The 27,992-nt window shown below is 49.9% G+C and overlaps 3 protein-coding genes across 3 annotated transcripts in view; 1 reads left to right on the forward strand and 2 right to left on the reverse strand.

The window, feature by feature from the left end:
- Positions 1-3,146, reverse strand: part of LOC310836181 (14 kDa phosphohistidine phosphatase-like) — a 48,461-nt gene extending 45,315 nt beyond the window's left edge. The window contains exon 1 of the mRNA XM_083721085.1: positions 2,882-3,146. Coding sequence (XP_083577211.1) covers positions 2,882-3,017 — 136 coding nt within the window. The 5' untranslated portion in view covers positions 3,018-3,146. The remainder of the gene's footprint in view (positions 1-2,881) is intronic.
- Positions 3,147-10,843: 7,697 nt separating this feature from the next.
- Positions 10,844-16,908, reverse strand: AJM1 (apical junction component 1 homolog). Its single transcript, XM_083721499.1, has 3 exons — positions 16,618-16,908; positions 14,728-14,798; positions 10,844-13,343 (listed from the first exon to the last, which is right to left on the reverse strand). The coding sequence occupies exon 3, from the start codon at positions 13,296-13,298 to the stop codon at positions 11,106-11,108; it is 2,193 nt and encodes a 730-aa protein (XP_083577625.1). The 5' UTR covers positions 13,299-13,343; positions 14,728-14,798; positions 16,618-16,908; the 3' UTR covers positions 10,844-11,105.
- Positions 16,909-22,658: 5,750 nt separating this feature from the next.
- On the forward strand, positions 22,659-26,627 carry PHPT1 (phosphohistidine phosphatase 1). The gene is made up of 3 exons (XM_083721081.1): positions 22,659-22,855; positions 23,861-23,985; positions 26,512-26,627. Exons 1-3 carry the CDS (start codon positions 22,708-22,710, stop codon positions 26,602-26,604), a joined length of 366 nt encoding a protein of 121 aa, XP_083577207.1. The 5' UTR covers positions 22,659-22,707; the 3' UTR covers positions 26,605-26,627.
- Positions 26,628-27,992: the final 1,365 nt, after the last annotated feature.

Here is a 27,992-nt window from a genome sequence, read left to right on the forward strand (position 1 = left end):
TCTCAATCTGATTACTTTGTATTTTTATTTTATGCTATGATGCGCAGGCTTTAGAGTCACACAGGACTCTTCCCCAATTCTCAATCTGATTACTTTGTATTTTTATTTTATGCTATGATGCGCAGGCTTTAGAGTCACACAGGATTCTTCCCCAGCTGGAATTCTCAATCTGATTACTTTGTATTTTTATTTTATGCTATGATGCGCAAGCTTTAGAGTCACACAGGACTCTTCCCCAATTCTCAATTTGATTACTTTGTATTTTCATTTTATGCTATGATGCGCAAGCTTTAGAGTCACACAGGACTCTTCCCCAATTCTCAATTTGATTACTTTGTATTTTCATTTTATGCTATGATGCGCAAGCTTTAGAGTCACACAGGACTCTTCCCCAATTCTCAATTTGATTACTTTGTATTTTTATTTTATTCTATGATGCGCATGCTTTAGAGTCACACAGGACTCTTCCCCAGTTGGAATTCTCAATCTGATTACCCTGTATTTTTATTTTATGCTATGATGCGCAAGCTTTAGAGTCACACAGGATTCTTCATAAATTCAAATTCTCAATCTGATTACTTTGTATTTTTATTTTATGCTATGATGCGCAGGCTTTAGAGTCACACAGGATTCTTCCCCAGCTGGAATTCTCAATCTGATTACCCTGTATTTTTATTTTATGCTATGATGCGCAAGCTTTAGAGTCACACAGGATTCTTCATAAATTCAAATTCTCAATCTGATTACTTTGTATTTTTATTTTATGCTATGATGCGCAAGCTTTAGAGTCACACAGGATTCTTCATAAATTCAAATTCTCAATCTGATTACTTTGTATTTTTATTTTATGCTATGATGCGCAAGCTTTAGAGTCGCACAGGATTCTTCATAAGTTCAAATTCTCAATCTGATTACTTTGTATTCTTATTTTATGCTATGATATGCAAGCTTTGGAGTCACACAGGACTCTTCCCCAGCTGGAATTATCAATGTGATTACTTTGTATTTTCATTTTATGCTATGATATACAAGCTTTGGAGTCACACAGGACTCTTCCCCAGCTGGAATTCTCAATCTGATTACCCTGTATTCTTATTTTATGCTATGATGCGCAAGCTTTAGAGTCACACAGGACTCTTCCCCAGCTGGAATTCTCAATCTGATTACTTTGTATTTTTATTTTATGCTATGATGCGCAAGCTTTAGAGTCGCACAGGATTCTTCATAAGTTCAAATTCTCAATCTGATTACTTTGTATTCTTATTTTATGCTATGATGCGCAAGCTTTAGAGTCACACAGGATTCTTCCCCAGCTGGAATTCTCAATGTGATTACTTTGTATTTTTATTTTATGCTATGATGCGCAAGCTTTAGAGTCACACAGGACTCTTCCCCAGCTGGAATTTTCAATCTGATTACTTTGTATTTTTATTTTATGCTATGATGCGCAAGCTTGAGAGTCACACAGGACTCTTCCCCAGCTGGAATTCTCCATTGGACTATTTTGCCTTTTAATTTGATGGTATTGTGGACAAGCTTGAGAGTCCCACTGGGCTCTTCACATCTTCGGTTTTGAGGGCTGTAGTCTTGAGTCAAATCGTTGAATTTGACTATTTATTATGCTATGATGCGCAAGCTTCTGGGGCGCACAGCACTCTTCGGCATTTGGAATGACCAACTGGATTATTTGGTGTTTTACAGAACTTATAGAACATTTTTTAATATATATAATGACTTTTCTTCATTTTAACATATTGATTAGAACTTTGCTTCTTATGCCATCTTTTTGGACCGGAATGCTGCATCATAATTTATATATACCCCATTCATCTAGCTGGGTTTCCTCGGGCCCAGTTAATAATAATAATAATAATAATAATAATAATAATAATAATAATAATAATAAATAATAAATAATATACGATATGCAAATACTATTTAGCAAACTTTTATTTATAGTCTCCTATTTTATTTGGTTACAACAATATCTAATAATAATAATAATAATAATAATAGTGATAATAATAATAATAAAATAAATAATATACGATATGCAAATACTATTTAGCAAACTTTTATTTATAGTCTCCTATTTTATTTGGTTACAACAATATCTAATAATAAAAATAATATTGATAATAATGATGATGATAATAATAATAAATAATATACGATATGCAAATACTATTTAGCAAACTTTTATTTATAGTCTCCTATTTTATTTGGTTACAACAATATCTAATAATAAAAATAATAATGATAATAATAATAATAATGATGATGATGATAATAATAATAATAATAATAATAATAAATATACGATATGCAAATACTATTTAGCAAACTTTTATTTATAGTCTCCTATTTTATTTGGTTACAATATCTAATAATAATAATAATAATAATAATAATAATAATAATAATAATAATAATAATAATAATAATAATAATAATAATAATAATAATAATATACATCTGATTACTATTCAAAGCATTTCCGGGTGAGCTTTGACGCCGCTCTTGCCGACCAATGAGGCCGCGAGGCTGACGCGCCACTCCGCCCCTTCTCCCGACCGCGCCCAATCGGAACCCGCAACCGTCGTTCTATCCCCGCCTTCACTATCCACTTGCCTGCGCCTGGCCCAATCGGAACCCGCTACGGCGTTCTGCGCCCGCCTTCCGTGTCCACGTGCCTACGCCTCGCCCAATCAGAAGTTCCATCCCCGCCTGCACTTTCCACCCTCCTAGGCCTCGCCCAATCGGAACCCGCCTCGCCTAAGCATTGCCCAATCGGAACCCGCCTCCACTTTCCACGTGACTACGCCTCGCCCAATCAGAAGTCGCCCCCGCCGTTCTGCGCCCGCCGCCCGCGTCCCCTCACGGGGATATTCGGCCCAGGCGTAGCCGCGCACGACGTCTTTTCCCGGCCCGGCGCCCGGCGTCGTGACGTGGATGAGGACGTCCTTGAAGACGCCGTCGGCCTCGTCGGAAACGCGCTTCAGCTCTCCGTCCGCCATTGCTGCGCCTTCTGAGGCGAAAGGAGGCGCGCGAAGGGCCCAGCCAATCAGCGCCCGAGTTCACCGGCGCGGGGCCAATAGCGGCACGGCTTCTGCTGAAGATCCACCCCGGAGGCGTGGTTACCTCTATGACAGGTAGGCTCAGCCAATGGGCGCGTCGCTTCTCGCTGGCGGGGCCAATCGCGGGTCGCCTGCCGCGCAGGGGGCGGGCTTAGGTTCTTGGATAGGCCGGCGCAAATAGGTTCAGCCAATGGGCGCGTCGCTTCTCGCTGGCGAGGCCAATCGTGCGTTGGATGCCGCGTGGGGGGCGGGATAAGGTCCGTTTGACGGGCGGCTCAGCCAATCGCCGCGGCTCCTACCCAATGGCTTGAAAGGAGGGAACTACATTCCCCATGATGCTCTGCGTCCAGGCTTAGCAGAGGGAATGGCCTTGCCAAGCGCCAGGTGCACCTTGGGAACTGTAGTTTCCAGGCCCTGAGAGCCCAGGCAGTGGGGAACCGGGTGCGAAACTATAATTCCCAGGAAACTATAGTTCCCAGACCCATAAAAATTGGGGGGAACCTATAACTCAATCTGTATTTAATAAGATCTATGATTAATATTTATACGATTAATTATATTAATAATATATGATTAATTATATTAATAATATATGATTAATTATATTAATAATATATGATTAATTATATGAATTATTATATTAGTATTAATAATAGATTATGCAATGATAATAAATTTGTGGAAGGGTAAATCAATATCTAATAAGATATATGAATAAATAATAAATAGCATTATTATTATCATGATGATTATTAATATATATTATTGAATAAGAGAGTAAATTTGGGAAAGGATAACTCAATATTTATCTAATCATATACAGGATTAAATAATATGTATATATTATTATTATTAATGCATATTACTTCATAATATAATAAATTTGGTGATTATATAATATATTTTATTATCGTTATTATTATTAATAATAATAACAACAATAATAATAATAAATATTATTTAATAATATAATAAATTTGGGAAATGCGAAATCAATATCTGTTTAATAAAATATATGAATAAATAAGATATAGCATTATCATTAATATATATTATTGAATAAGATAGTAAATTTGGGAAAGGATAACTCAATATTTATCTAATCATATACAGGATTAAATAATATGTATATATTATTATTAATATATATTACTTAATAATATAATAAATTTGGGAAATGCGAAATCAATGTCTATTTCATAAGATATATTATTAAATAATATGTTTATATTATTATTAATATATATCATTTAATAAGATAATAAATTTGGGAAATGCGAAATAATATCTATTTAAGATATATTATTAAATAATATGTTTATATCATTATTAATATATATTGTTCAATAAGATAATAAATTTGGGAAATGCGAAATCAATGCCTATTTAATAAGATATAGTATTAAAAATATGTTTATATTATTATTAATATATATTGCTTAATACTATAATAAATTTGAGAAATGCGAAATCAATGCCTATTTAATAAGATATATTATTAAATAATATGTTTATATCATTATTAATTAATATATATTGTTTAATAAGATAATAAATTTGGGGAAAGGTAAATCAATATTTATTTAATCAGATATATTGTTAAATAATGTGTGTGTGTGTGTGTGTGTGTGTGTGTGTATATATATATATATATGCAGGTTTTGGTGTCCTCGGGTGTCTTCCCGTGTAAAAGTTGGGGTGTCTAGGCGACGTTTCGACGAGGTCTCACTCGTCATCTTCAGGCTGGTGCTTTCGGCTTCTTGTTACTGGAACAGAGCGGGATCTCAATGTTTGAGTTCCTATAAATACTGTAGAGGGGGTGTGGTGTCTAGCCTCCAATGTTCTGGGCAGAGAGGAAGTTCCCAGGCTAGTGTGCCTTTTCTTCTTTTGTTCCTTAATTACTTGAGAGATACCTTGAGTGATTTCTTGAGTGATCTCCTGAGTACCACTTAGGTGGGTCATTAGGTGTGGATTAGTTGCTAAAGTCTTTGTGTCTTGACCTCTTGAACTTTGTGAAGAGTTTTCCTGAGAAGATGGCTGTATTGCACTTAGTTGTGCTTTGGCTTGGCTTCGTGTATAGGGGCGAGCTGTGGTTTTGTGGCTTGTGTCAGCCAGATCTGTGTAGGGATTGCAGGGGGGTGCAGCATCCGGAGGTGCCACCATGGATTGGCTACTGGATGGTGTCAGTAATTCATCTGTGGAGAGGGTCTGGGTTTGGGTCTGGTGTGGTTGATTGGTGTTGGCGTTCTGTGTGTCCATCCACAATGGACAAAGATACAAACAGATAGAAGGAGCACCTATGGGATCACCCCTCTCACCGGTCATCGCAAACCTGTACATGGAACACTTTGAAACCAATGCTTTAGACAAGTCAGAACACAAACCCAAACTTTGGCTCAGATATGTTGACGACACCTTTGTAATTTGGCCACACGGGAAGGAAAAACTGGATAGCTTCCTCACACATCTCAACAACTTACACCCCAAAATACAATTCACTATGGAAATAGAAGCCAACAACCAACTTCCCTTCCTTGACGTCCTAATCTACAAAAAACCTGATGGCTCCCTAGGACACACTATCTACCAGAAAAAAACACACACCAACCGCTACTTACATGCACAATCACACCACCACCCTGCACAAATAAACTCCGTAGCCAAGACTCTCATCTCCAGAACCAAACGCCTGGCTGACAAAGACCACTTGACAACTGAGTTACAGAATCTCTCAAATGTGTTAATTGCCAATGGATACCAGCAAAACAGGATTACGAAGCTAATCCAAAAGGAAACACCCCCCAAAAACCAAGACACAGAAGAAAACAATGGCATGGCCCTCCTTCCTTATATCAAGGGCACTACAGATAAAATTAGCAAAATCCTCCATAAACACAATATCAAAACAGCCTTTTGCACCAACCAAAAAATAGCCAATATCCTCAGAAACCCCAAGGATAAAATCCAGTTGGAAAACCAAGGGATCTATGAAATACCCTGCAAAGTCTGCCCAGCCACGTACATTGGACAAACAAACAGACGAATAAATGCACGTATCGCAGAACACAAGAATGCCGTCAAAAAAGAAGAAAAAACTTCCTCTCTTTTCCAACACATGAAAGAAACAGGACACGAAATTAATTTTGCAGATTCCAAATTGCTCTTTAACACGGAACATCACCACAAGAGAATAATCATGGAAGCCATCGAGATAGAGAAACACCCTCACAACATGAACAAGCGTGACGACACATCCCGCTTGCCAGACATCTGGAAATTAGCCCTCCCCACAAAAACTGACACCAGATCCAGAGGCACACAGAACGCCAACACCAATCAACCACACCAGACCCAAACCCAGACCCTCTCCACAGATGAATTACTGACACCATCCAGTAGCCAGTCCATGGTGGCACCTCCGGATGCTGCACCCCCCTGCAATCCCTACACAGATCTGGCTGACACAAGCCACAAAACCACAGCTCGCCCCTATACACGAAGCCAAGCCAAAGCACAACTAAGTGCAATACAGCCATCTTCTCAGGAAAACTCTTCACAAAGTTCAAGAGGTCAAGACACAAAGACTTTAGCAACTAATCCACACCTAATGACCCACCTAAGTGGTACTCAGGATATCACTCAAGAAATCACTCAAGGTATCTCTCAAGTAATTAAGGAACAAAAGAAGAAAAGGCACACTAGCCTGGGAACTTCCTCTCTGCCCAGAACATTGGAGGCTAGACACCACACCCCCTCTACAGTATTTATAGGAACTCAAACATTGAGATCCCGCTCTGTTCCAGTAACAAGAAGCCGAAAGCACCAGCCTGAAGATGACGAGTGAGACCTCGTCGAAACGTCGCCTAGACACCCCAACTTTTACACGGGAAGACACCCGAGGACACCAAAACCTGCATATATATATATATATATATATGTATGTATATATATATAATTGTATATATTAATTGATACTATTAAATTCAATAATAATTGATATTATTAAATTCAAAATCTTTCACCCTATAGCTCCCATGAAAAATTCCATGAAATCCTGGAATTTAATGAGCAAATTCGTGCTGCTCCTTTTCCTTTGGGGCGATCGAAAACGGCTGCGAAATGCTTTGATATTTCGGGAAATAGAATAATAATAATAATAATAATAATAATAATAATAATACAGCGGACTGTGTCAAGCGGGAGAAGACATGGTATGAATAGGAGAGATTTTGTGTATGTATAATAATAATAATAATAATGCGGACTGTGTCAAGACATTGTATGAATAGGAGAGATTTTGAGTGTGTAGAATAATAATAATAATAATAATAATAATAATAATAACGCGGACTGTGTCAAGCGGGAGAAGACATTGTATGAACAGGAGAGATTTTGAGTGTGTAGAATAATAATAATAATAATAATAATAATAATAATACAGCGGACTGTGTCAAGCGGGAGAAGACATTGTATGAATAGGAGAGATTTTGTGTATGTATAATAATAATAATAATAATAATAATAATAATACAGCGGACTGTGTCAAGCGGGAGAAGACATTGTATGAACAGGAGAGATTTTGAGTGTGTATAATAATAATAATAATAATAATAATAATAATAATACAGCGGACTGTGTCAAGCGGGAGAAGACATTGTATGAATAGGAGAGATTTTGAGTGTGTATAATAATAATAATAATAATAATACAGCGGACTGTGTCAAGCGGGAGAAGACATTGTATGAATAGGAGAGATTTTGAGTGTGTATAATAATAATAATAATAATAATAATACAGCGGACTGTGTCAAGCGGGAGAAGACATTGTATGAACAGGAGAGATTTTGAGTGTGTATAATAATAATAATAATAATAATAATAATAATACAGCGGACTGTGTCAAGCGGGAGAAGACATTGTATGAATAGGAGAGATTTTGAGTGTGTATAATAATAATAATAATAATAATACAGCGGACTGTGTCAAGCGGGAGAAGACATTGTATGAATAGGAGAGATTTTGAGTGTGTATAATAATAATAATAATAATAATAATACAGCGGACTGTGTCAAGCGGGAGAAGACATTGTATGAATAGGAGAGATTTTGAGTGTGTAGAATAATAATAATAATAATAATAATACAGCGGACTGTGTCAAGCGGGAGAAGACATTGTATGAATAGGAGAGATTTTGAGTGTGTATAATAATAATAATAATAATAATAATACAGCGGACTGTGTCAAGCGGGAGAAGACATTGTATGAACAGGAGAGATTTTGAGTGTGTATAATAATAATAATAATAATAATAATAATAATACAGCGGATTGTGTCAAGCGGGAGAAGACATTGTATGAATAGGAGAGATTTTGAGTGTGTATAATAATAATAATAATAATAATAATAATAATACAGCGGACTGTGTCAAGTGGTAGAAGACATTGTATGAACAGGAGAGATTTTGTGTGTATAATAATAATAATAATAATAATAATAATAATAATGACGTGGTTGCGAGTTCGAGTTCCTTTTTGTCTTTATTCCAGGCAAATAAATTCTCTTTTTTTTATACCTTTCCATAGAAACGTACATAGACATGCTTCTTAGATTTCTCCCGCAGAAAATACTTTTCCATATATATATAGATTTCTCTTTCTTTAAGGAAATAAATAGAACATGCATTCGTCTTTTTCCGCACAATTTACAAACCGGGGGGGGGAATACGCTTTTGATAGGATTTGGCCTTCGACATACAATTCCTTCCTCCCATGCACCCATTTTACACATCAACCTTCCGATAAAAATAATAATAGTTATTAATAATTAATAATTAATAATTAATAATTAATAATTAACATTGATAAACAATAAATAACAACGAATAATAATAATGCATCCGTCTATTCCGCACCATTTACAAACCGTTTCATCCTCAAGGATTTCATATTATTACTATTATTATTATTAATAATATATAATAATATATTAATATATAATATATATTATAATATAATATATAATTATATTATATATTTATATATTTATATTATATTATATAATTATATTATATAATTATATAATTATATTATATATTTATATATTTATATATAATTATATAATTATATATAAATATATAATATAATATATAATATAATAATAATATAATATAATATAATTATATAATAATAACAATAATAATAGCAACAAGAATAATTAATAATCGTTAATAATAAATAAATAATAATAATAAATAACAACAATCATTAATAATAATTAATGATTAATAATAATAATAGCAACAGCAACAAAAATAACTTATAATAATTAATAATTAATAATTAATAACAATAATAATAATAAAAAACAATAATTAACAATGAATAATAATAATGCATCCGTCTATTCCGCACCATTTACAAACTGTTTCATCCTCAAGGATTTAATATTATTACTATTATTATTATTATTTTTATTATTAATAATAATAATAATATAATATTATATATTAATATATAATATATATATTATAATATAATATATATTATATATATGATATAATATAATATAATAATAATATAATATAATTATATAATAATAACAATAATAATAGCAACAAGAATAATTAATAATAGCTAATAAATAAATATAAATAAATAATAGCAACAACGATCATTAATAATAATAATTAATGATGAATAATAGCAACAGCAACAAAAATAACTTATAATAATTAATAATTATTAATAAACAATAAGAATAGCAATAATATTGATCCTTTTCCAGCACCGTCCAGGAAAAAATCTCTTTTTGTTGAGACGACATTCAATGTGCCCATTGGAGCCTTTCAAAGGGCAAAAATAAGAAGAATACAAAATAATAATAATAATAATAATGATTATTCTGAATTTCCCGATTATTCTCAATTTCAACCATTCCATCATTATCAAATCACGATTATCCCCAATAATGATCCCCAAAAGCAAAATAACCGTACAAAACGATTTCCGAGATTTCCAAGGCCGGGATTGTCGATCCGAGGCCGTCGGAACTCCCTGCCACTTGAACCCAGAACCGTCGCCAAGCTGCTGCAAATCGGCGCCCGTTTCGGGTGTTCATTTGTCCCTTCTTCCCATTGGAACTCCCTGCCCCTTGAACACTTGAACTGCAGCAAATGGGCGCCCGTTTCTGTCATTTTTGGTCGGTTCTCCCCTGTGGAACTCCCTGCCACTTGAACCAAGAGACGGAAAATGAACTGCAAAAAGAACGGAGCCGCTATCTGTTTTCTTTGTCTGTTCTGGAGGGGTTCCTCCCATTGGAACTCCCTGCCACTTGAACACAGAAACGTCATAAAACTGCAGCAAAACGGAGCCCATTCGTGTATTTTTGGGTCCATTTCGGAGCTCTTCCCGTTGGAACTCCCTGCCACTGGAACACAGAAACATTGCACTAACCGCAGCCAAACGGAGCCCATTTCTGGTGTTTTTTTGTCCGTTCTTCCCATTGGAACTCCCTGCCACTTGAACACATAGACGTTGGAAAAACTGCAGGAAAACGGTCCCCGTTTTTCATCCTTCCCGTTGGAACTCCCTGCCACTTGAACCTAGAAAATCGCACAAACTGCAGCAAAACGCTGCCCATTTCTGGTGTTATTTTGTCCGTTCTTCCCGTTGGAACTCCCTGCCACTTGAACCAAGAGAAATGGATGCCCGTTTTCTGTCCCTTTGGGAATTGCACTTTCCACTCTGGAGTGACAGCTCCAGAAACTCCCTGCCACTTGAAGACAGAAACATCGCACAAACGGCAGCAAAACGGAGCCCATGTCTGGTGTTTTCCCCGTTGGAACTCCCTGCCACTTGAACCAAGAGACGTAGAATGAATTGCAGCAAAACGGAGCCCATGTCTGTCCTTTTTTGTCCGCTCTTCCCATTGGAACTCCCTGCCACTTGAACCCAGAACCATGCCCAAACGGCAGCAAAACGGCGCCCATTTCTTTTTTCCGTCCCTCGGAACTCCCCGCCACATGCCTCCTCTACATCAACTCATCCAGCAGGTTCGGACTGGCCACCCAGTCCAGGGTCCTGGGTTCGGATCCCGCCATGATCATGCAGAGGAACTGCTTCCCGGTCCTCTTATCGACGGGATAGATAGTGGTGGGCGTGAAGCGGCGCCCGGTCTCGACAAACGCCACCAGGCGCCCGTAGACCTCGGGGAACTCGCGCCGCAGCGCCACGCCTCGGGCGCGCAGCTCCCGCTGGATGTGGACGAAGCACACCTCTCGCGCCCGCCGGTCTTCCTGGTCGCCGGCGCCCGGCGGCGGCGTCAGAATCAGCGTCTCGATCTCGCCGCCCGGCGGCGCCGCCGCACCGGGCGCCGAGGCCGCCAGCGCCACCTTGGCATGCTGTCGCGCCACCGGGTGCCCTTCGCCCGGCGCCACCGTGACGTTCAGCACGAAGCATTCCGCCGGGTCGTACTCCTCCCCGGCGCGCTGCAACTCCCGGGCGTAGGTGCCCAGGTTCCCGGCGTGGGCGCCCACTTCGCGGAGGGACAGGTAAGTTGGCGCCGCCGCCAGGGCGCCCAGCCCGGCGCGGAGGAAGTTCTCGGCGGCGCCGGCGCCCGGGAAGCCCAGGAAGAGGATGCCGCGCCCGCGGGAGAGGAAGCCGACGCGCGCCAGGCGGGAGAAGGCCCGGTGCGCCGCCGCATCCTCCCGGGAGAAACGTAGCGCGTTGCGGCAGGCGCTGGCGGCGCGCCCGGCGGCGCAGCGCTCCTTGTGGCGGCGCCAGTCCTGGCGCCGGCAGTGGCGCGAGCAGTAGAGGGTGCGGCAGCTGTGGCAGGACTTGAAGTACAGGCAGGCGTGAAACATAGTTTCCGTGCGCCCGCAGCGGGCGTTGGAGCACATGACGTCGTCCTCGTCGGTGCTGGCGTCCGGGGAACTCGCACCCGGCGTCTCCGCCGGGCGCTCGGGATCGGCGCCCGGTTTGTAGTCGATCACCAGGTCCGTAATGAGCTGGTCCAGTTGTTCCAGGCTGCGTTGGCGCGCCGGCGCCTGGTGGCGCCCGGTGATCTCGTTGTCGGTGATGGTGATCTCCGGCGTCACGAACCAGGCGCCGCGCCCGGTGGCGCCCGCTTTTTCCAGCAGGGAATTCTCCGACAGGGAGAGGGCGGCATAGCGCTTGGGGGAGCTGGAGAGCGTCACCACCACGGGCGCCGGGCGCCGGGGGTCGGGCGAGAGGGCCGGCGGCGCCTGGTGGCGCGCGAGGATGTTCTCGTAGCTGCGCCCGCGCCACAGCGGCGGGTCGGGGCGCCCGCGCGGCGCCAAAATGTCGTCCCACGACTTGGAGTGGCTGCGCGCTTCGGTTCCCAGCCGCGGCGTTTGCCAGGAGGATGGGGCCGCGCCCGGTGGGCAGCACCCGACTTGCCAGGTCTGGTAGGGCGCCGCCACCGGGCGCCAGGCGCCGTACGGGTGAGGGTATGTTCGCGAGGCGGGCGCCGGGACGGGCGCGATGCCGTCGAACGGGGGCGCGGCGCCGTAAAAGGGTGGCGCGGCGCCGTAAAAGGGTGGCGTGGCGCCGTCCAACGTTGGCACGGCGCCGTAAAAGGGGGAAACGTAGTTTGTCCGGCTGGGCGCCTCCCGGACAGGGTGGGCGTCCAGGAAGGGGGAAACGTAGTTCCGGACGGGGCGCGGCGGCGGCGCATACCCTCCGTCGCCGGCGTAGAAGACCTGGAGGGGCGCCGGTTGCGGGTTCGGGTCGTAGGCGTCTCCCGGCGCCCGCTCCTCGTAGGTGTCGCTGGGGGTCGGGGTGCGGGACGGGCGCCAGGCGCCGGGCACGGTCAGGCCGCTCCTGGCCGGGGAGACGTAGCGCGGCGGCGGGTCGGGCTTGATGTCCAGGCGCCGGCGCGGGGCGTTGGGGGGCGGCGCGTTGGCGCCGTACTGGGCGCCCGGGAAGGGGGAAATGCGGCTGCGTTGGGGCTGGAGCTTGACCGGGTGCAGCTCGTTGGCGTGGCGCCCGGCGCTTTTGGAGCGGGCCCGGGGCGCCGGGTCTCGGGGGACTTCGCGCCCGCGCCGGGCGCCGGGCGCCGGGGCTTCGTCGTCCAGCCACTCCAGGAAGTCGAAGCTGCGGCAGTGGCGCTTGTGGAAGGGCTGGGGCGCCGCCGACATGGCGCAGGGGAAGGGCGCCGCCGTCTGGACGTGGCGCAGGAGGTCCGGCGGGTGGGTGCGGGTCATCTTCGGAAGGGCCGGCCCGGCGCCGCGCCGCCCTCAGTGCGGATCCTGCGGGGAGAGGAAGGGGCGTCAAGTGGCAGGGAGTTCCAAAGAGCTGGCAAAAATGACAATTCCCAGGGAAGATGGGAACTGTAGTTTTCCCACTTTTTTCCCGCTAGCTAGGGAGAGTCCCAAAGAGCTGGGGAAAACTACAATTCCCACGATCCCTCACTAGCCGGTCAGGGATGATGGGAATTTTAGTTTTTTTCAGCCTACAACTCCCATGATCCCTAGCTAGTGGGAAAACAGCGGGGAAAACTACAGTTCCCATCATCCCCGACCGCTGGTCCGGCTAGCTAGGGATCATGGGAATTGTAGTTTTTTCCAGCTCTTTGGGACTACAGCTCCCATGATCCCTTGTTAGCCAGACCAGCAGTCACGGATGATGGGAATTGTAGTTTTTCCCAGCCCTTTGGGACTACAGCTCCCATGATCCCTAGCTAGTGGGAAACCAGCGGGGAAAACTACAGTTCCCATCATCCCAGACCGCTGGTCCGGCTAGCGAGGGATCATGGGAATTGTAGTTTTTTCCAGCTGTTTGGGACTACAACTCCCATGATCCCTAGCTAGTAGGAAAACTACAATTCCCATCATCCCTGACCGCTGGTCTGGCTAGCTAGGGGTTATGGGAATTGTAGTTTTTTTCAGCTGTTTGGGACTACAACTCCCATGATCCCCAGTTAGCCAGTCCAGCAGTCACGGATGATGGGAATTGTAGTTTTCCTAGCTGGTTGGGACTACAACTCCCATGATCCCTAGCTAGCTGCTCCAGCTAGCAAGGGATCGTGGGAATTGTAGTTTTTCCCAGCTGCTTGGGACTACAACTCCCATGATCCCTAGCTCGCCAAACCAGCAGTCAGGGCGGATGGGAATGATAGTTTTCCCGCTGTATTCCCACTAGCCAGGGATCATGGGTGTTGTAGTCCCAAACATCGGGAAAAACTACCATTCCCATCATCCCTGACAGCAGGTCCGGCTAGCTAGGGATCATGGGAGTTGTAGTCCCAAACAGCTGGAACAAACTACAATTCCCATAACCTCTAGCTAGCCAGACCAGCGGTCAGGGATGATGGGAATTGTAGTTTTCCCGCTAGCTAGGGATCATGGGAGTTGTAGTCCCAAACAGCTGGAACAAACTACAATTCCCACCATCCCTGATCTGTGGTCTGTTTACTTAGGGATCATGGGAGCTGTAGTCCCGATCAGCTGGAAAAAAACTACAATTCCCATGATCCTTAGCTAGCCGGAATTGCTGGGAATTGTAGTTTCCCTGCTGTGGTGTGAGCGCCTGAAACTACAATTCCCAGCACCCTTATGGGGCTAGAGCGTGGGAGACACAACCTGGGGAACTCCCCGCCTCATGAAGGCTAGCAGACAAAGGCGGTCATCCTACCTGGCCTGGCAGGCGTCGCGGGCTGTGGGGCCGGCCCTCCATGCTGCTCCGTGGGGCGTCAGGCGAGGGGCCTAGAGTTCGAAAGAGGACAAGGGAAGGGTCAGCTATGGGGAGAGGCAAAGGCACTCTGCGCATGCTCAGGGGCAACCTCGGCTAGCTTGGGTTATACGAGGGGGAAGAGCAACTGCCCCCCGCAATGGGACCAGGGTGCTCCCTCTCTGCCCCCCACAAATGGACCAGGCTGCCCCCCACAAGTGGACCAGGCTGCTCCCTCTCTGCCCCCCACAAGTGGGCCAGGCAGTGCCCCACAAGTGGGCCAGGATTCTCCCCACAAGTGGACCAGGCTGCCCCCCACAAGTGGACCAGGCTGCTCCCTCTCTGCCCCCCACAAATGGACCAGGCTGCTCCCTCTCTGCCCCCCACAAATGGACCAGGCTGCTCCCTCTCTGCCCCCCACAAGTGGGCCAGGCTTCTCCCCACAAGTGGACCAGGCTGCTCCCCATAAGTGGGCCAGGCTTCTCCCCACAAGTGGACCAGGCTGCTCCCCATAAGTGGGCCAGGCTTCTCCCCACAAGTGGACCAGGCTGCTCCCCATAAGTGGGCCAGGCTTCTCCCCACAAGTGGACCAGGCTGCTCCCCACAAGTGGACCAGGCTACTCCCCCTCTGCCCCCCACGTGGACCAGGCTGCTCCCCCTCTGCCCCCACAAGTGACCAGGCTGCTCCTCCTCTGCCCCCCACAAGTGGGCCAGGCTGCTCCCCATAAGTGGACCAGGCAGCGCCCTACAAGTGGGCTAGGCTGCTCCCCATAAGTGGACCAGGCTGCGCCCCACAAGTGGACCAGGCTGCCCCCCACAAGTGGACCAGACTGCACCCCACAAGTGGACCAGGCTGCTCCCCACAAGTGGACCAGGCTGACCCCACAAGTGGACCAGGCTGCTCCCCCTCTGCCCCCCACAAGTGGACCAGGCTGCTCCCTCTCTGCCCCCCACAAGTGGACCAGGCGTCTCCCCACAAGTGGACCAGGCTGCTCCCCCTCTGCCCCCCACATGTGGACCAGGCTACTCCCCCTCTGCCCCCCACAAGTGGACCAGGCTACTCCCCCTCTGCCCCCCACAAGTGGACCAGGCTGCTCCCCACAAGTGGACCAGGCTACTCCCCCTCTGCCCCCCACAAGTGGACCAGGCTGCTCCCCCTCCCCCCCCACAAGTGGGCCAGGCTGCTCCCCATAAGTGGACCAGGCAGCGCCCTACAAGTGGGCTAGGCTGCTCCCCACAAGTGGACCAGGTTGCTCCCCCTCTGCACCCCACAAGTGGACCAGGCTGCCCCCCACAAGTGGACCAGACTGCACCCCACAAGTGGACCAGGCTGCCCCCCACAAGTGGACCAGACTGCACCCCACAAGTGGACCAGGCTGCCCCCCACAAGTGGACCAGACTGCACCCCACAAGTGGACCAGGCTGCCCCCCACAAGTGGACCAGGTTGCTCGCCCTCTGCACCCCACAAGTGGACCAGGCTGCCCCCCACAAGTGGACCAGGTTGCTCCCCCTCTGCACCCCACAAGTGGACCAGGTTGCTCCCCCTCTGCACCCCACAGGTGAACCAGGCTGCACCCCACAAGTGGACCAGGTTGCTCGCCCTCTGCCCCACACAAGTGGGCCAAACTGTTCCCCCTCTGCACCCCACAAGTGGACCAGGCTGCTCCCCCTCTGCTCCCCCCCAAGTGGACCATTCTGCTCCCCTCTCCCCCCAATTGGACCATCCATCCCCCCTATTCCCGCAAATGGTCTCGCCCTCCTCCCGACCGTTTGCAGCCGAGCCGAACCATCCGCCGCGGCTGGCGGGGGTGGGGTGGGGTTTGGGGGGGTTCCCACCGACGGCCTGACGTCACCTTGGCAGGACCCACTTCCAGGAGGAGGGGGAGGAAACCGGAGATCCCCCCCTTCCCCGGTAATCGGTTCGACCATCGGTCCAGGCGCTTCCCCCCCCACCGGACAGGAGGGAAAGGGCGATGGTCTCTTCCAATTCCCCCCTGCGATGTCAGGGCGATTTGGAGCGGTCCGAAGCTCCCGATGTCGCCTGGCCTGTCCGCTCCGCGCAGCCGCAGTGGAGGGCGCGTTGCCAAGGCCGCAGCGCCACCGTGTGGCCGCGGGGAGGAAGAGCGCCTTAAAGGGGCCGCGGATTGGAAATGGATGGGGGGCAGCCTGGTCCACTTGTGGGGAGCAGAGAAGGCGCAGCCTGGTCCACGTGTGGGGGGCAGAGGGGGAAAAGCCTGGTCCACTTGTGGGGGGCAGAGGGGGAGCAGCCTGGTCCACTTGTGGGGGGCAGAGAAGGCGCAGCGTGGTCCACTTGTGGGGGGCAGAGGGGGAGCAGCCTGGTCCACTTGTGGGGGGCAGCCTGGTCCACTTGTGGGGGGCAGAGAAGGCGCAGCCTGGTCCACTTGTGGGGGGCAGAGGGGGAGCAGCCTGGTCCACTTGTGGGGGGCAGCCTGGTCCACTTGTGGGGGGCAGAGAAGGCGCAGCCTGGTCCACGTGTGGGGGGCAGAGGGGGAAAAGCCTGGTCCACTTGTGGGGGGCAGAGGGGGAGCAGCCTGGTCCACTTGTGGGGGGCAGAGAAGGCGCAGCGTGGTCCACTTGTGGGGGGCAGAGGGGGAGCAGCCTGGTCCACTTGTGGGGGGCAGCCTGGTCCACTTGTGGGGGGCAGAGAAGGCGCAGCCTGGTCCACTTGTGGGGGGCAGAGGGGGAGCAGCCTGGTCCACTTGTGGGGGGCAGCCTGGTCCACTTGTGGGGGGCAGAGGGGGAAAAGCCTGGTCCACTTGTGGGGGGCAGAGGGGGAGCAGCCTGGTCCACTTGTGGGGGGCAGAGAAGGAGCAGCCTGGTCAACTGGTGGGGCGCAGAGGAGGAAAAGCCTGGTCCACTTGTGGGGAGCAGCCGGGTCTACTTGTGGGGAGCAGCCTGGTCCACTTGTGGGGCGCAGAGGAGGAAAAGCCTGGTCTACTTGTGGGGAGCAGAGAAGGAGCAGGCTGGTCCACTTGTGGGGGGGAGCCTGGTTTACTTGTGGGGAGCGGCCTGGTCCACTTGTGGGGCATATTGGGGGAAAAGCCTGGTCCACTTGTGGGGAGCAGCCTGGTCCACTTGTGGGGGGCAGCCTGTTCTAATTGTGGGGAGCAGCCTGGTCTACTTGTAGGGGGCAGCCTGGTCCACTTGTGGGGCGCAGAGGAGGAAAAGCCTGGTCTACTTGTGGGGGGCAGTTTGGTCCACTTGTGGGGGGCAGTTTGGTCCACTTGTGGGGAGCAGCATGGTCTACTTGTGGGGAGCAGCCTGGTCTACTTGTGGGGGGCAGCCTGGTCCACTTGTGGGGGGCAGAGAAGGAGCAGGCTGGTCCACTTGTGGGGGGAAGCCTGGTTTACTTGTGGGGAGCGGCCTGGTCCACTTGTGGGGCATATTGGGGGAAAAGCCTGGTCCACTTGTGGGGGGCAGCTTGGTCCGCTTGTGGGGGGCAGCCTGGTTTACTTGTGGGGAGCAGAGAAGGAGCAGCCTGGTCCACTTGTGGGGGGCAGAGAAGGAGCAGCCTGGTCCACTTGTGGGGGGCAGAGAAGGAGCAGCCTGGTCCACTTGTGGGGGGCAGAGAAGGAGCAGCCTGGTCCACTTGTGGGGGGCAGAGAAGGAGCAGGCTGGTCCACTTGTGGGGGGAAGCCTGGTCCACTTGTGGGGGGGGAAGTTTGGTCCACTTGTGGGGCGCAGAGGAAGAAAAGCCTGGTCCACTTGTGGGGGGCAGCCTGGTCTACTTGTGGGGGGCAGTTTGGTCCACTTGTGGGGGGCAGAGAAGGAGCAGCCTGGTCCACTTGTGGGGGACAGTTTAGTCTACATGTGGGGAGCAGCCTGGTTCACTTGTGGGGGGCAGCCTGACTAATTGTGGGGAACAGCCTTGTCTACTTGTGGGGGACAGCCTTTTCCACTTGTGGGGCGCAGAGGAGGAAAAGCCTGGTCTACTTGTGGGGAGCAGCCTGGTCTACCTGTGGGGAGCAGCCTGGTCTACTTGTGGGGGGCAGCCTGGTCCAACTTGTGGGGGGCAGGGAAGGAGCAGCCTGGTCCACTTGTGGGGGGAAGCCTGGTTTACTTGTGGGGAGCGGCCTGGTCCACTTGTGGGGCATATTGGGGGAAAAGCCTGGTCCACTTGTGGGGGGGGGAGTTTGGTCCACTTGTGGGGCGCAGAGGAAGAAAAGCCTGGTCCACTTGTGGGGGGCAGCCTGGTCTACTTGTGGGGGGCAGTTTGGTCCACTTGTGGGGGGCAGAGAAGGAGCAGCCTGGTCCACTTGTGGGGGACAGTTTAGTCTACATGTGGGGAGCAGCCTGGTTCACTTGTGGGGGGCAGCCTGACTAATTGTGGGGAACAGCCTTGTCTACTTGTGGGGGACAGCCTTTTCCACTTGTGGGGCGCAGAGGAGGAAAAGCCTGGTCTACTTGTGGGGAGCAGCCTGGTCTACCTGTGGGGAGCAGCCTGGTCTACTTGTGGGGGGCAGCCTGGTCTACCTGTGGGGAGCAGCCTGGTCTACTTGTGGGGGGCAGCCTGGTCCAACTTGTGGGGGGCAGGGAAGGAGCAGCCTGGTCCACTTGTGGGGGGAAGCCTGGTTTACTTGTGGGGAGCGGCCTGGTCCACTTGTGGGGCATATTGGGGGAAAAGCCTGGTCCACTTGTGGGGGGAGTTTGGTCCACTTGTGGGGCACAGAGGAGGAAAGGCCTGGTCCACTTGTGGGGGGCAGTCTGGTCCACTTGTGGGGGGCAGTTTGGTCCACTTGTGGGGGGCAGCCTGGTCCACTTATGGGGAGCAGCCTGGTCCGCTTGTGGGGGGCAGCCTGGTCTACTTGTGGGGGGCAGCCTGGCCCACTTATGGGGAGCAGCCTGGTCCACTTGTGGGGAGAATCCTGGCCCACTTGTGGGGCACTGCCTGGTCCACTTGTAGGGGGCAGAGAGGGAGCAGCCTGGTCCACTTGTGGGGGGCAGCCTGGTCCACTTGTGGGGAGAATCCTGGCCCACTTGTGGGGCACTGCCTGGCCCACTTGTGGGAGGCAGAGAAGGAGCAGCCTGGTCCACTTGTGGGGGGCAGCCTGGTCCACTTGTGGGGAGCAGCCTGGTCTACATGTGGGGAGCAGCCTGGTCCACTTGTGGGGGGCAGAGAAGGAGCAGGCTGGTCCACTTGTGGGGGGAAGCCTGGTTTACTTGTGGGGAGCGGCCTGGTCCACTTGTGGGGCATATTGGGGGGAAAGCCTTGTCCACTTGTGGGGGGGAGTTTGGTCCACTTGTGGGGCGCAGAGGAGGAAAAGCCTGGTCCACTTGTGGGGAGGGGAGAGAAGGAGCAGCCTGGTCCACTTGTGGGGGGCAGAGAAGGAGCAGCCTGGTCAACTGGTGGGGCACAGAGGAGGAAAAGCCTGGTCCACTTGTGGGGAGCAGCCTGGTCCACTTGTGGGGGGCAGCCTGTTCTAATTGTGGGGAGCAGCCTGGTCTACTTGTAGGGGGCAGCCTGGTCCACTTGTGGGGCGCAGAGGAGGAAAAGCCTGGTCTACTTGTGGGGGGCAGTTTGGTCCACTTGTGGGGGGCAGTTTGGTCCACTTGTGGGGAGCAGCATGGTCTACTTGTGGGGAGCAGCCTGGTCTACTTGTGGGGGGCAGCCTGGTCCACTTGTGGGGGGCAGAGAAGGAGCAGGCTGGTCCACTTGTGGGGGGAAGCCTGGTTTACTTGTGGGGAGCGGCCTGGTCCACTTGTGGGGCATATTGGGGGAAAAGCCTGGTCCACTTGTGGGGGGCAGCTTGGTCCGCTTGTGGGGGGCAGCCTGGTTTACTTGTGGGGAGCAGAGAAGGAGCAGCCTGGTCCACTTGTGGGGGGCAGAGAAGGAGCAGCCTGGTCCACTTGTGGGGGGCAGAGAAGGAGCAGCCTGGTCCACTTGTGGGGGGCAGAGAAGGAGCAGCCTGGTCCACTTGTGGGGGGCAGAGAAGGAGCAGGCTGGTCCACTTGTGGGGGGAAGCCTGGTTTACTTGTGGGGAGCGGCCTGGTCCACTTGTGGGGCATATTGGGGGAAAAGCCTGGTCCACTTGTGGGGGGCAGCTTGGTCCGCTTGTGGGGGGCAGCCTGGTTTACTTGTGGGGAGCAGAGAAGGAGCAGCCTGGTCCACTTGTGGGGGGCAGAGAAGGAGCAGCCTGGTCCACTTGTGGGGGGCAGAGAAGGAGCAGCCTGGTCCACTTGTGGGGGGCAGAGAAGGAGCAGCCTGGTCCACTTGTGGGGGGCAGAGAAGGAGCAGGCTGGTCCACTTGTGGGGGGAAGCCTGGTTTACTTGTGGGGAGCGGCCTGGTCCACTTGTGGGGCATATTGGGGGAAAAGCCTGGTCCACTTGTGGGGGGCAGCTTGGTCCGCTTGTGGGGGGCAGCCTGGTTTACTTGTGGGGAGCAGAGAAGGAGCAGCCTGGTCCACTTGTGGGGGGCAGAGAAGGAGCAGCCTGGTCCACTTGTGGGGGGCAGAGAAGGAGCAGCCTGGTCCACTTGTGGGGGGCAGAGAAGGAGCAGCCTGGTCCACTTGTGGGGGGCAGAGAAGGAGCAGCCTGGTCCACTTGTGGGGGGCAGAGAAGGAGCAGCCTGGTCCACTTGTGGGGGGCAGAGAAGGAGCAGGCTGGTCCACTTGTGGGGGGAAGCCTGGTTTACTTGTGGGGAGCGGCCTGGTCCACTTGTGGGGCATATTGGGGGAAAAGCCTGGTCCACTTGTGGGGGGCAGCTTGGTCCGCTTGTGGGGGGCAGCCTGGTTTACTTGTGGGGAGCAGAGAAGGAGCAGCCTGGTCCACTTGTGGGGGGCAGAGAAGGAGCAGCCTGGTCCACTTGTGGGGGGCAGAGAAGGAGCAGCCTGGTCCACTTGTGGGGGGCAGAGAAGGAGCAGCCTGGTCCACTTGTGGGGGGCAGAGAAGGAGCAGCCTGGTCCACTTGTGGGGGGCAGAGAAGGAGCAGTCTGGTCCACTTGTGGGGAGCAGCCTGGTCCACTTGTGGGGGGCAGAGAAGGAGCAGCCTGGTCCACTTGTGGGGGGCAGAGAAGGAGCAGCCTGGTCCACTTGTGGGGGGCAGAGAAGGAGCAGCCTGGTCCACTTGTGGGGAGCAGCCTGGTCCACCTGTGGGGGGCAGAGAAGGAGCAGCCTAGCCCACTTGTGGGGTGCTGCCTGGTCTACTTGTGGGGGGCAGAGAAGGAGCAGCCTAGCCCACTTGTGGGGTGCTGCCTGGTCTACTTGTGGGGAGCAGTCTGGTCCACTTGTGGGGGGCAGAGAAGGAGCAGTCTGGTCCACTTGTGGGGCGCAGCCAGGTCCACTTATGGGGTGGCAGCCTGGTCCACTTGTGGGGGGCAGAGGGGGAATTTCCTGGGAATTATAGTTTCGCACCCGGCGCCGGCCTCCCCCCTCCATTCCAGAGAGTGGATTCTCCCATTTCGATGGGAATTCTAGCACGGCCTGCGAAGGCGGCGCCTCAATTGGGGTCTCAGAGCCTGGAAACTACATTTCCCAAGGTGCACCTGGGGCTTGGCATGGCCATTCCCGCTGCTAAGCCTGGACGCAAAGCATCATGGGGGTTGTAGTTCGCTCAGGAAGCCTTTCGAGCGATGGGGGAAGGAGGCGCGACGATTGGCTGAGGCGCCTATCAAAATAACCTAACGCCCGCCCCCTGCGCGGCTTCCGACTCACGATTGGGTAAGGAGGCCTAGCGGCGCGCCCATTGGCTCAAGCGCCTGTCACGTAACCTAGTCCCGCCCCTGCCCGTCATCAGAGGCACGTTTTGGCTCGCCTGCGACAAGCGACGTGCCCATTGGCTGAGCCTACCTGTCATTGACGTAACCCCCGCCCCAGGGGTGGGGCTTCAGGAAAAGTCGCGCCGCCATTGGCCCCGCGCCTGTGAACGCGGCTTCTGATTGGCTGGGCCGTGCGCGCTCCTCATTTCTCCTCAGAAGGCGCAGCAATGGCGGACGGAGACCTGAAGCGGGTTCCCGACGTCGATATCGACGAGGCCGACGGCGTCTTCAAGTACGTCCTCATCCGCGTCACCGCGCCGGGCGCCGCGCCGGGGAAGGACGTCGTGCGCGGCTACGCCTGGGCCGAATATCACGGTGAGGGCACGCCGGCGGCGGGTTCTGATTGGGCGAGGCGCACGCACATCAACAGGGGAGGCGGGGAGAGATGGACCGTAGCAGCTTCCGATTGGGCGAGGCCTACTCGAGGCGGGGAGAAAAGGAGGGTTGTGGGTTCCGATTGGACGGGCCGGGGATGGAATGCCGGTTGCGGGTTCCGATTGGGCAAGGCGCAGGCAAGTACACAGTGGAGGCGGGGAGAGAACGCCGGGTGCGGTTTCCGATTGGACAAGGCATAGTCACGTGGATAGGGGTGGTGGGGAGAGGAGGGTTTTGGGTTCCGATTGGACGAGGCGGGGATGGAATGCGGATTGCGCGTTCCGATTGGGCAAGGCGCAGGCAAGTAGACAGTGGAGGCGGGGAGAGAACGCCGGTCGCGCGTTCTGATTGGGCGAGGCGTATGCCCGTGCTTGTTGAAGGCGGGGAGAGAACCCCGGTAGCAGGTTTCGATTGGGCGAATCATGATCTTCCTCTTCTTCTTCTTCTTCTCATCATTATCAATATTATTATTAATAAATTTTTATTAATTATTAATTTTTATTCTTAATTTTTATTATTTAATTATTAATCTATTATTATCATTATCATTAATATTAGCAATATTGTTATTCATAAATTATTATTAATTATTATTATTATTAAATCATTAATTTTTTGATGATTATTATTATTAATCTATTATCATTATCATTAATATTATTAATATTATCAATATTGTTACTAATAAATTATTAATTTTTATTATTATTAATAATAATAAATCATTATTTTTTTAATTATTATTATTAATCTATTATTATCATTATCATTATTATTATCATTAATATTATTATTATCAATATTGTTAATAAATTATTATTAATTTTTATTATTATTAATAAACCATTAACTTTTTAATTTATTTATTTATTTATTATTATTAATCTATTATTATTATTATTATTATTATTATTATTATTATTATTATTATTATTCTTCTTCCAGCCGACATCTACGACCGCGTCTCGGAGGATCTCTCCCGGCTGGGGTTCGAGTGCGAGTGCCTGGGGGGCGGGCGGATCTCCCGCCAGAGCGGATCCCGCAAGATCCACGTCTATGGCTACTCCGTGGTGAGCCACTCCAGATCCTAGAGCGGCCTGGGGGAGGACTACAATTCCCAGCATCCCTGACCATTGCTCTATCTAGGGCTGGAGTTGGAAAGCTGGAAAAAACTACAATTCCCATGATCCCTAGAGAGAGAGCACTGGTCAGGGATGATGGGAACTGTAGTTTTCTATATAGCTAGGGATCATGGGAGTTGTAGTCCCAAACAGATGGAAAAAACTACAATTCCCATGATCCCTAGAGAGAGAGCAGTGGTCAGGGATGATGGGAATTGTAGTTTTCCATATAGCTACGGATCATGGGAGTTGTAGTCCCAAAGAGCTGGAAAAGACTACAATTCCCATGATCCCTAGAGAGAGAGCAGTGGTCTGGGATGATGGGAATTGTAGTTTTCTATATAGCTAGGGATCATGGGAGTTGTAGTCCCAAAGAGCTGGAAAAGACTACAATTCCCATGATCCCTAGATAGAGCAGTGGTCAGGGATGATGGGAATTGTAGTTTTCCATATAGCTAGGGATCATGGGAGTTGTAGGCCCAAACAGATGGGAATAAACTACAATTCCCATGATCCCTAGATAGAACAGTGGTCAGGGATGATGGGAATTGTAGTTTTCCATATAGCTAGGGATCATGGGAGTTGTAGTCCCAAACCGATGGAAAAAACTACAATTCCCATGATCCCTAGAGAGACAGAGCAGTGGTCAGGGATGATGGGAATTGTAGTTTTCCATATAGCTAGGGATCATGGGAGTTGTTGTCACAACGTGCTGAGGGAAACTACAACTCCCATGATCTCTAGCTTGCCAGACCATTGGTAAGGTATCATGGGAATTGTAGTTTTTCCCATGGGGGGGCTGTATTTTGAAAGCTGGAAAAAACTACAATTCCCATGATCCCTAGATAGACAGAGCAGTGCTCAGGGATGATGGGAATTGTAGTTTTCCATATAGCTAGGGATCATGGGAGTTGTAGTCCCCAAGAGCTGGGGAAAAACTACAACTCCCATGATCCCTAGACAGACAGAACAATGGTCAGGGATGATGGGAATTGTAGTTTTCCATATAGCTAGGGATCATGGGAGTTGTAGTCCCAAAGAGCTGGAAAAGACTACAATTCCCATGATCCCTAGCTAGCCGGACCAGCCGTCTGGGATGATGGGAATTGTAGTTTCCCCCACTGTTTTCCCACTAGCTAGGGATCATGGGAGTTGTAGTCCCCAAGAGCTGGGGAAAAACTACAACTCCCATGATCCCTAGACAGATAGAACAATGGTCAGGGATGATGGGAATTGTAGTTTTCCCACTAGCTAGGGATCATGGGAGTTGTAGTCCCAAACAGGGGGGAACTACCATTCCCATCATCCCTCAGCGCTGGTCCTGTTAGCTAGGGATCATGGGAGCTGTAGTCCCCAAGAGCTGGAAGGAAACTACAACTCCCATGATCTCTAGCTAGCTGGACCGTTGGTCGGGAATCATGGGAATTGTAGTTTTTCCCATGGGGGGGCTGTAGTTCAAAAGCTGGGAAAAACTACAATTCCCATCATCCCTAGATAGAAAGAGCAGTGGTCAGGGAACTGTAGTTTTCCCGCTAGCTAGGGATCATGGGAGTTGTAGTCCAAACAGTTGGGGGGACTATAATTCCCATCATCCCTGACCGCTGGTCCGGCTAGCGAGGGATCATGGGAGTTGTAGTCCCAAACAGCATGGGGGAAACTACAATTCCCTTGCTTGCGAACCAGCAGTCAGGGATGATGGGAATTGTAGTTTTTCTTTCCTACCTAGGGATCATGGGAGTTGTAGTCCCCAAGAGCTGGGAAAACTACAGTTCCCCTCATCCCTGATATGGCTAGCGAGGGATCATGGGAGTTGTAGTCCCAAAGAGATGGGGGAAACTACAGTTCCCATGATGCCTAGCTAGCCGGACCAGCGGTCAGGGATGATGGGAATTGTAGTTTTCCCGCTAGCTAGGGCACATGGGAGTTGTAGTCCAAACAGCTGGGGAGAACTACAATTCCCATCATCCCTGACCTCTGGTCCGGCTAGCAGTCAGGGATGATGGGAATTGTAGTTTTTCTTTGCTAGCTAGGGATGATGGGAGTTGTAGTCCAAACAGCTGGGGGGACTACAATTCCCATCATCCCTGACCTCTGGTCCGGCTAGCGAGGGATCATGGGAGTTGTAGTCCCAAAGAGATGGGGAAAAACTACAGTTCCCATGATGCCTAGCTAGCCGGAACAGCGGTCAGGGATGATGGGAATTGTAGTTTTCCCGCTAGCGAGGGATCATGGGAGCTGTAGTCCCAAACAGATGGAGAAAAACTACAGTTCCCATCATCCCTGACAGCTGGTCCTGTCAGCTAAGGATCATGGGAGTTGTAGTCCTAAAAGGCTGGGAAAACTACAGTTCCCATCATTCCTGTGATTATCACGTATTGATGGCACAATTAAATTACACGATATTATTATTATAATCATTTTATTAATTACTATTATTATTATTATTATTAATTATTATTAATGATTTTCTTGTAGGGCTTCGGCCGGGCGCCGCATTCTGTCACCACCGAGAAACTGGGCGCCGCTTTCCCGGACTACGAAGTCACCTGGTCGGACGACGGCTACTGATGTATTTGATCCCCTCCAATAAAGATTGGCGCCCGGTGTGAAACGTAGCGTTCCGGGCGCCCAGGCTTCCTTTCTCCCCACGATTGCGTTTCGGTTGGCTCAGGATTCGCACCCGGATCCAGGCCTCCCATTGGCCCCCACCACCTGAAAGAAACTACAGTTCCCAAAAAAGGGCGCCGGGAATTGTAGTACTACTCAGAGAACTACAATTTGCCGCGCCTGATTCTGGGAACTGCAGTTTCTTGCACCCGGATCAGCCTCTTCTAGAGCTATAGTTACTGGAGTGCCGTTCTGGGAACTGTAGTTTTCGGCACCTGGAACGCCCCCTTCTCCGAGAACTACAGTTCCCAGGTCCATCCTTCTGGCCCAGGGAACTCTGGGAGTTGCAGTTGCCGGGAAGGAGAGGCGCCCGGAGCAAACTATAGTTCCCGCTTTCCAGATGGGTCATGGGAACTGTAGTTTGCCTCAGAGAACTAGAATTCGCCCCGATGGAAATCCTTCTTTCCTATTGGGCTCTGGCGCCTCGTTATCGGCACCCCTGAGCATACTATACTTCCCAGTGCACCCCTAGTGAACATACTACAGTTCCCGGTGCACTAGTGAGCGTACTACAGTTCCCAGTGCACCACTAGTGAGCATACTAGTTCCCAGTGCACCACTAGTGAGCATACTACGGTTCCCAGTGCACCACTAGTGAGCATACTAGTTCCCAGTGCACCACTAGTGAGCGTACTACGGTTCCCAGTGCACCACTAGTGAGCGTACTACGGTTCCCAGTGCACCACTAGTGAGCGTACTACGGTTCCCAGTGCACAACTAGTGAGCATACTACAGTTCCCAGTGCACCACTAGTGAGCATACTAGTTCCCAGTGCACCACTAGTGAGCGTACAACGGTTCCCAGTGCACCACTAGTGAGCATACTAGTTCCCAGTGCACCACTAGTGAGCATACTACGGTTCCCAGTGCACCACTAGTGAGCATACTACAGTTCCCAGTGCACCACTAGTGAGCATACCACAGTTCCCAGCACACCACTAGTGAACATACTACGGTTCCCAGTGCACCGCTGGTGAACATACTGCGGTTCCCAATGCACCACGGAGCGTACTACGGTTCCCATTGCGCCTTTGAGTGTACTGCAGTTCCCAATGCGCCACTAGTGAATGTGCAAGGCACCACTGAACATGCTATAGTTCCCAAGGTGCCACTGCACATAATACAGTTCCCCATCACAGCCATTCCATCTTTCCTATGGGTCTTGGGCGGCTAGCTTTCGGCACCCCTGAGCGTACTACAGTTCCCAAGGCGCCACTGAACGTACTACAGTTCCCAAGGCGCCACTGAACGTACTACAATTCCCATAAACAGCCAGTCCTTCTTTCCTAG

This window comes from Podarcis gaigeae (genome assembly GCF_964106915.1).
Source record: "Podarcis gaigeae genome assembly, chromosome: Z".
In the NCBI taxonomy this organism is placed as follows: domain Eukaryota; kingdom Metazoa; phylum Chordata; class Lepidosauria; order Squamata; family Lacertidae; genus Podarcis; species Podarcis gaigeae.

Coding starts and splice junctions, on each gene's coding strand:
- AJM1 (XM_083721499.1), bottom strand. CDS start 13,298: ATGACCCGCACCCACCCGCCGGACCTCCTGCGCCACGTCCAGACGGCG.
- PHPT1 (XM_083721081.1), top strand. CDS start 22,708: ATGGCGGACGGAGACCTGAAGCGGGTTCCCGACGTCGATATCGACGAG. Junction 22,856..23,860: donor CGCCTGGGCCGAATATCACG/GTGAGGGCACGC, acceptor TTCTTCTTCCAG/CCGACATCTACGACCGCGTC. Junction 23,986..26,511: donor ACGTCTATGGCTACTCCGTG/GTGAGCCACTCC, acceptor ATTTTCTTGTAG/GGCTTCGGCCGGGCGCCGCA.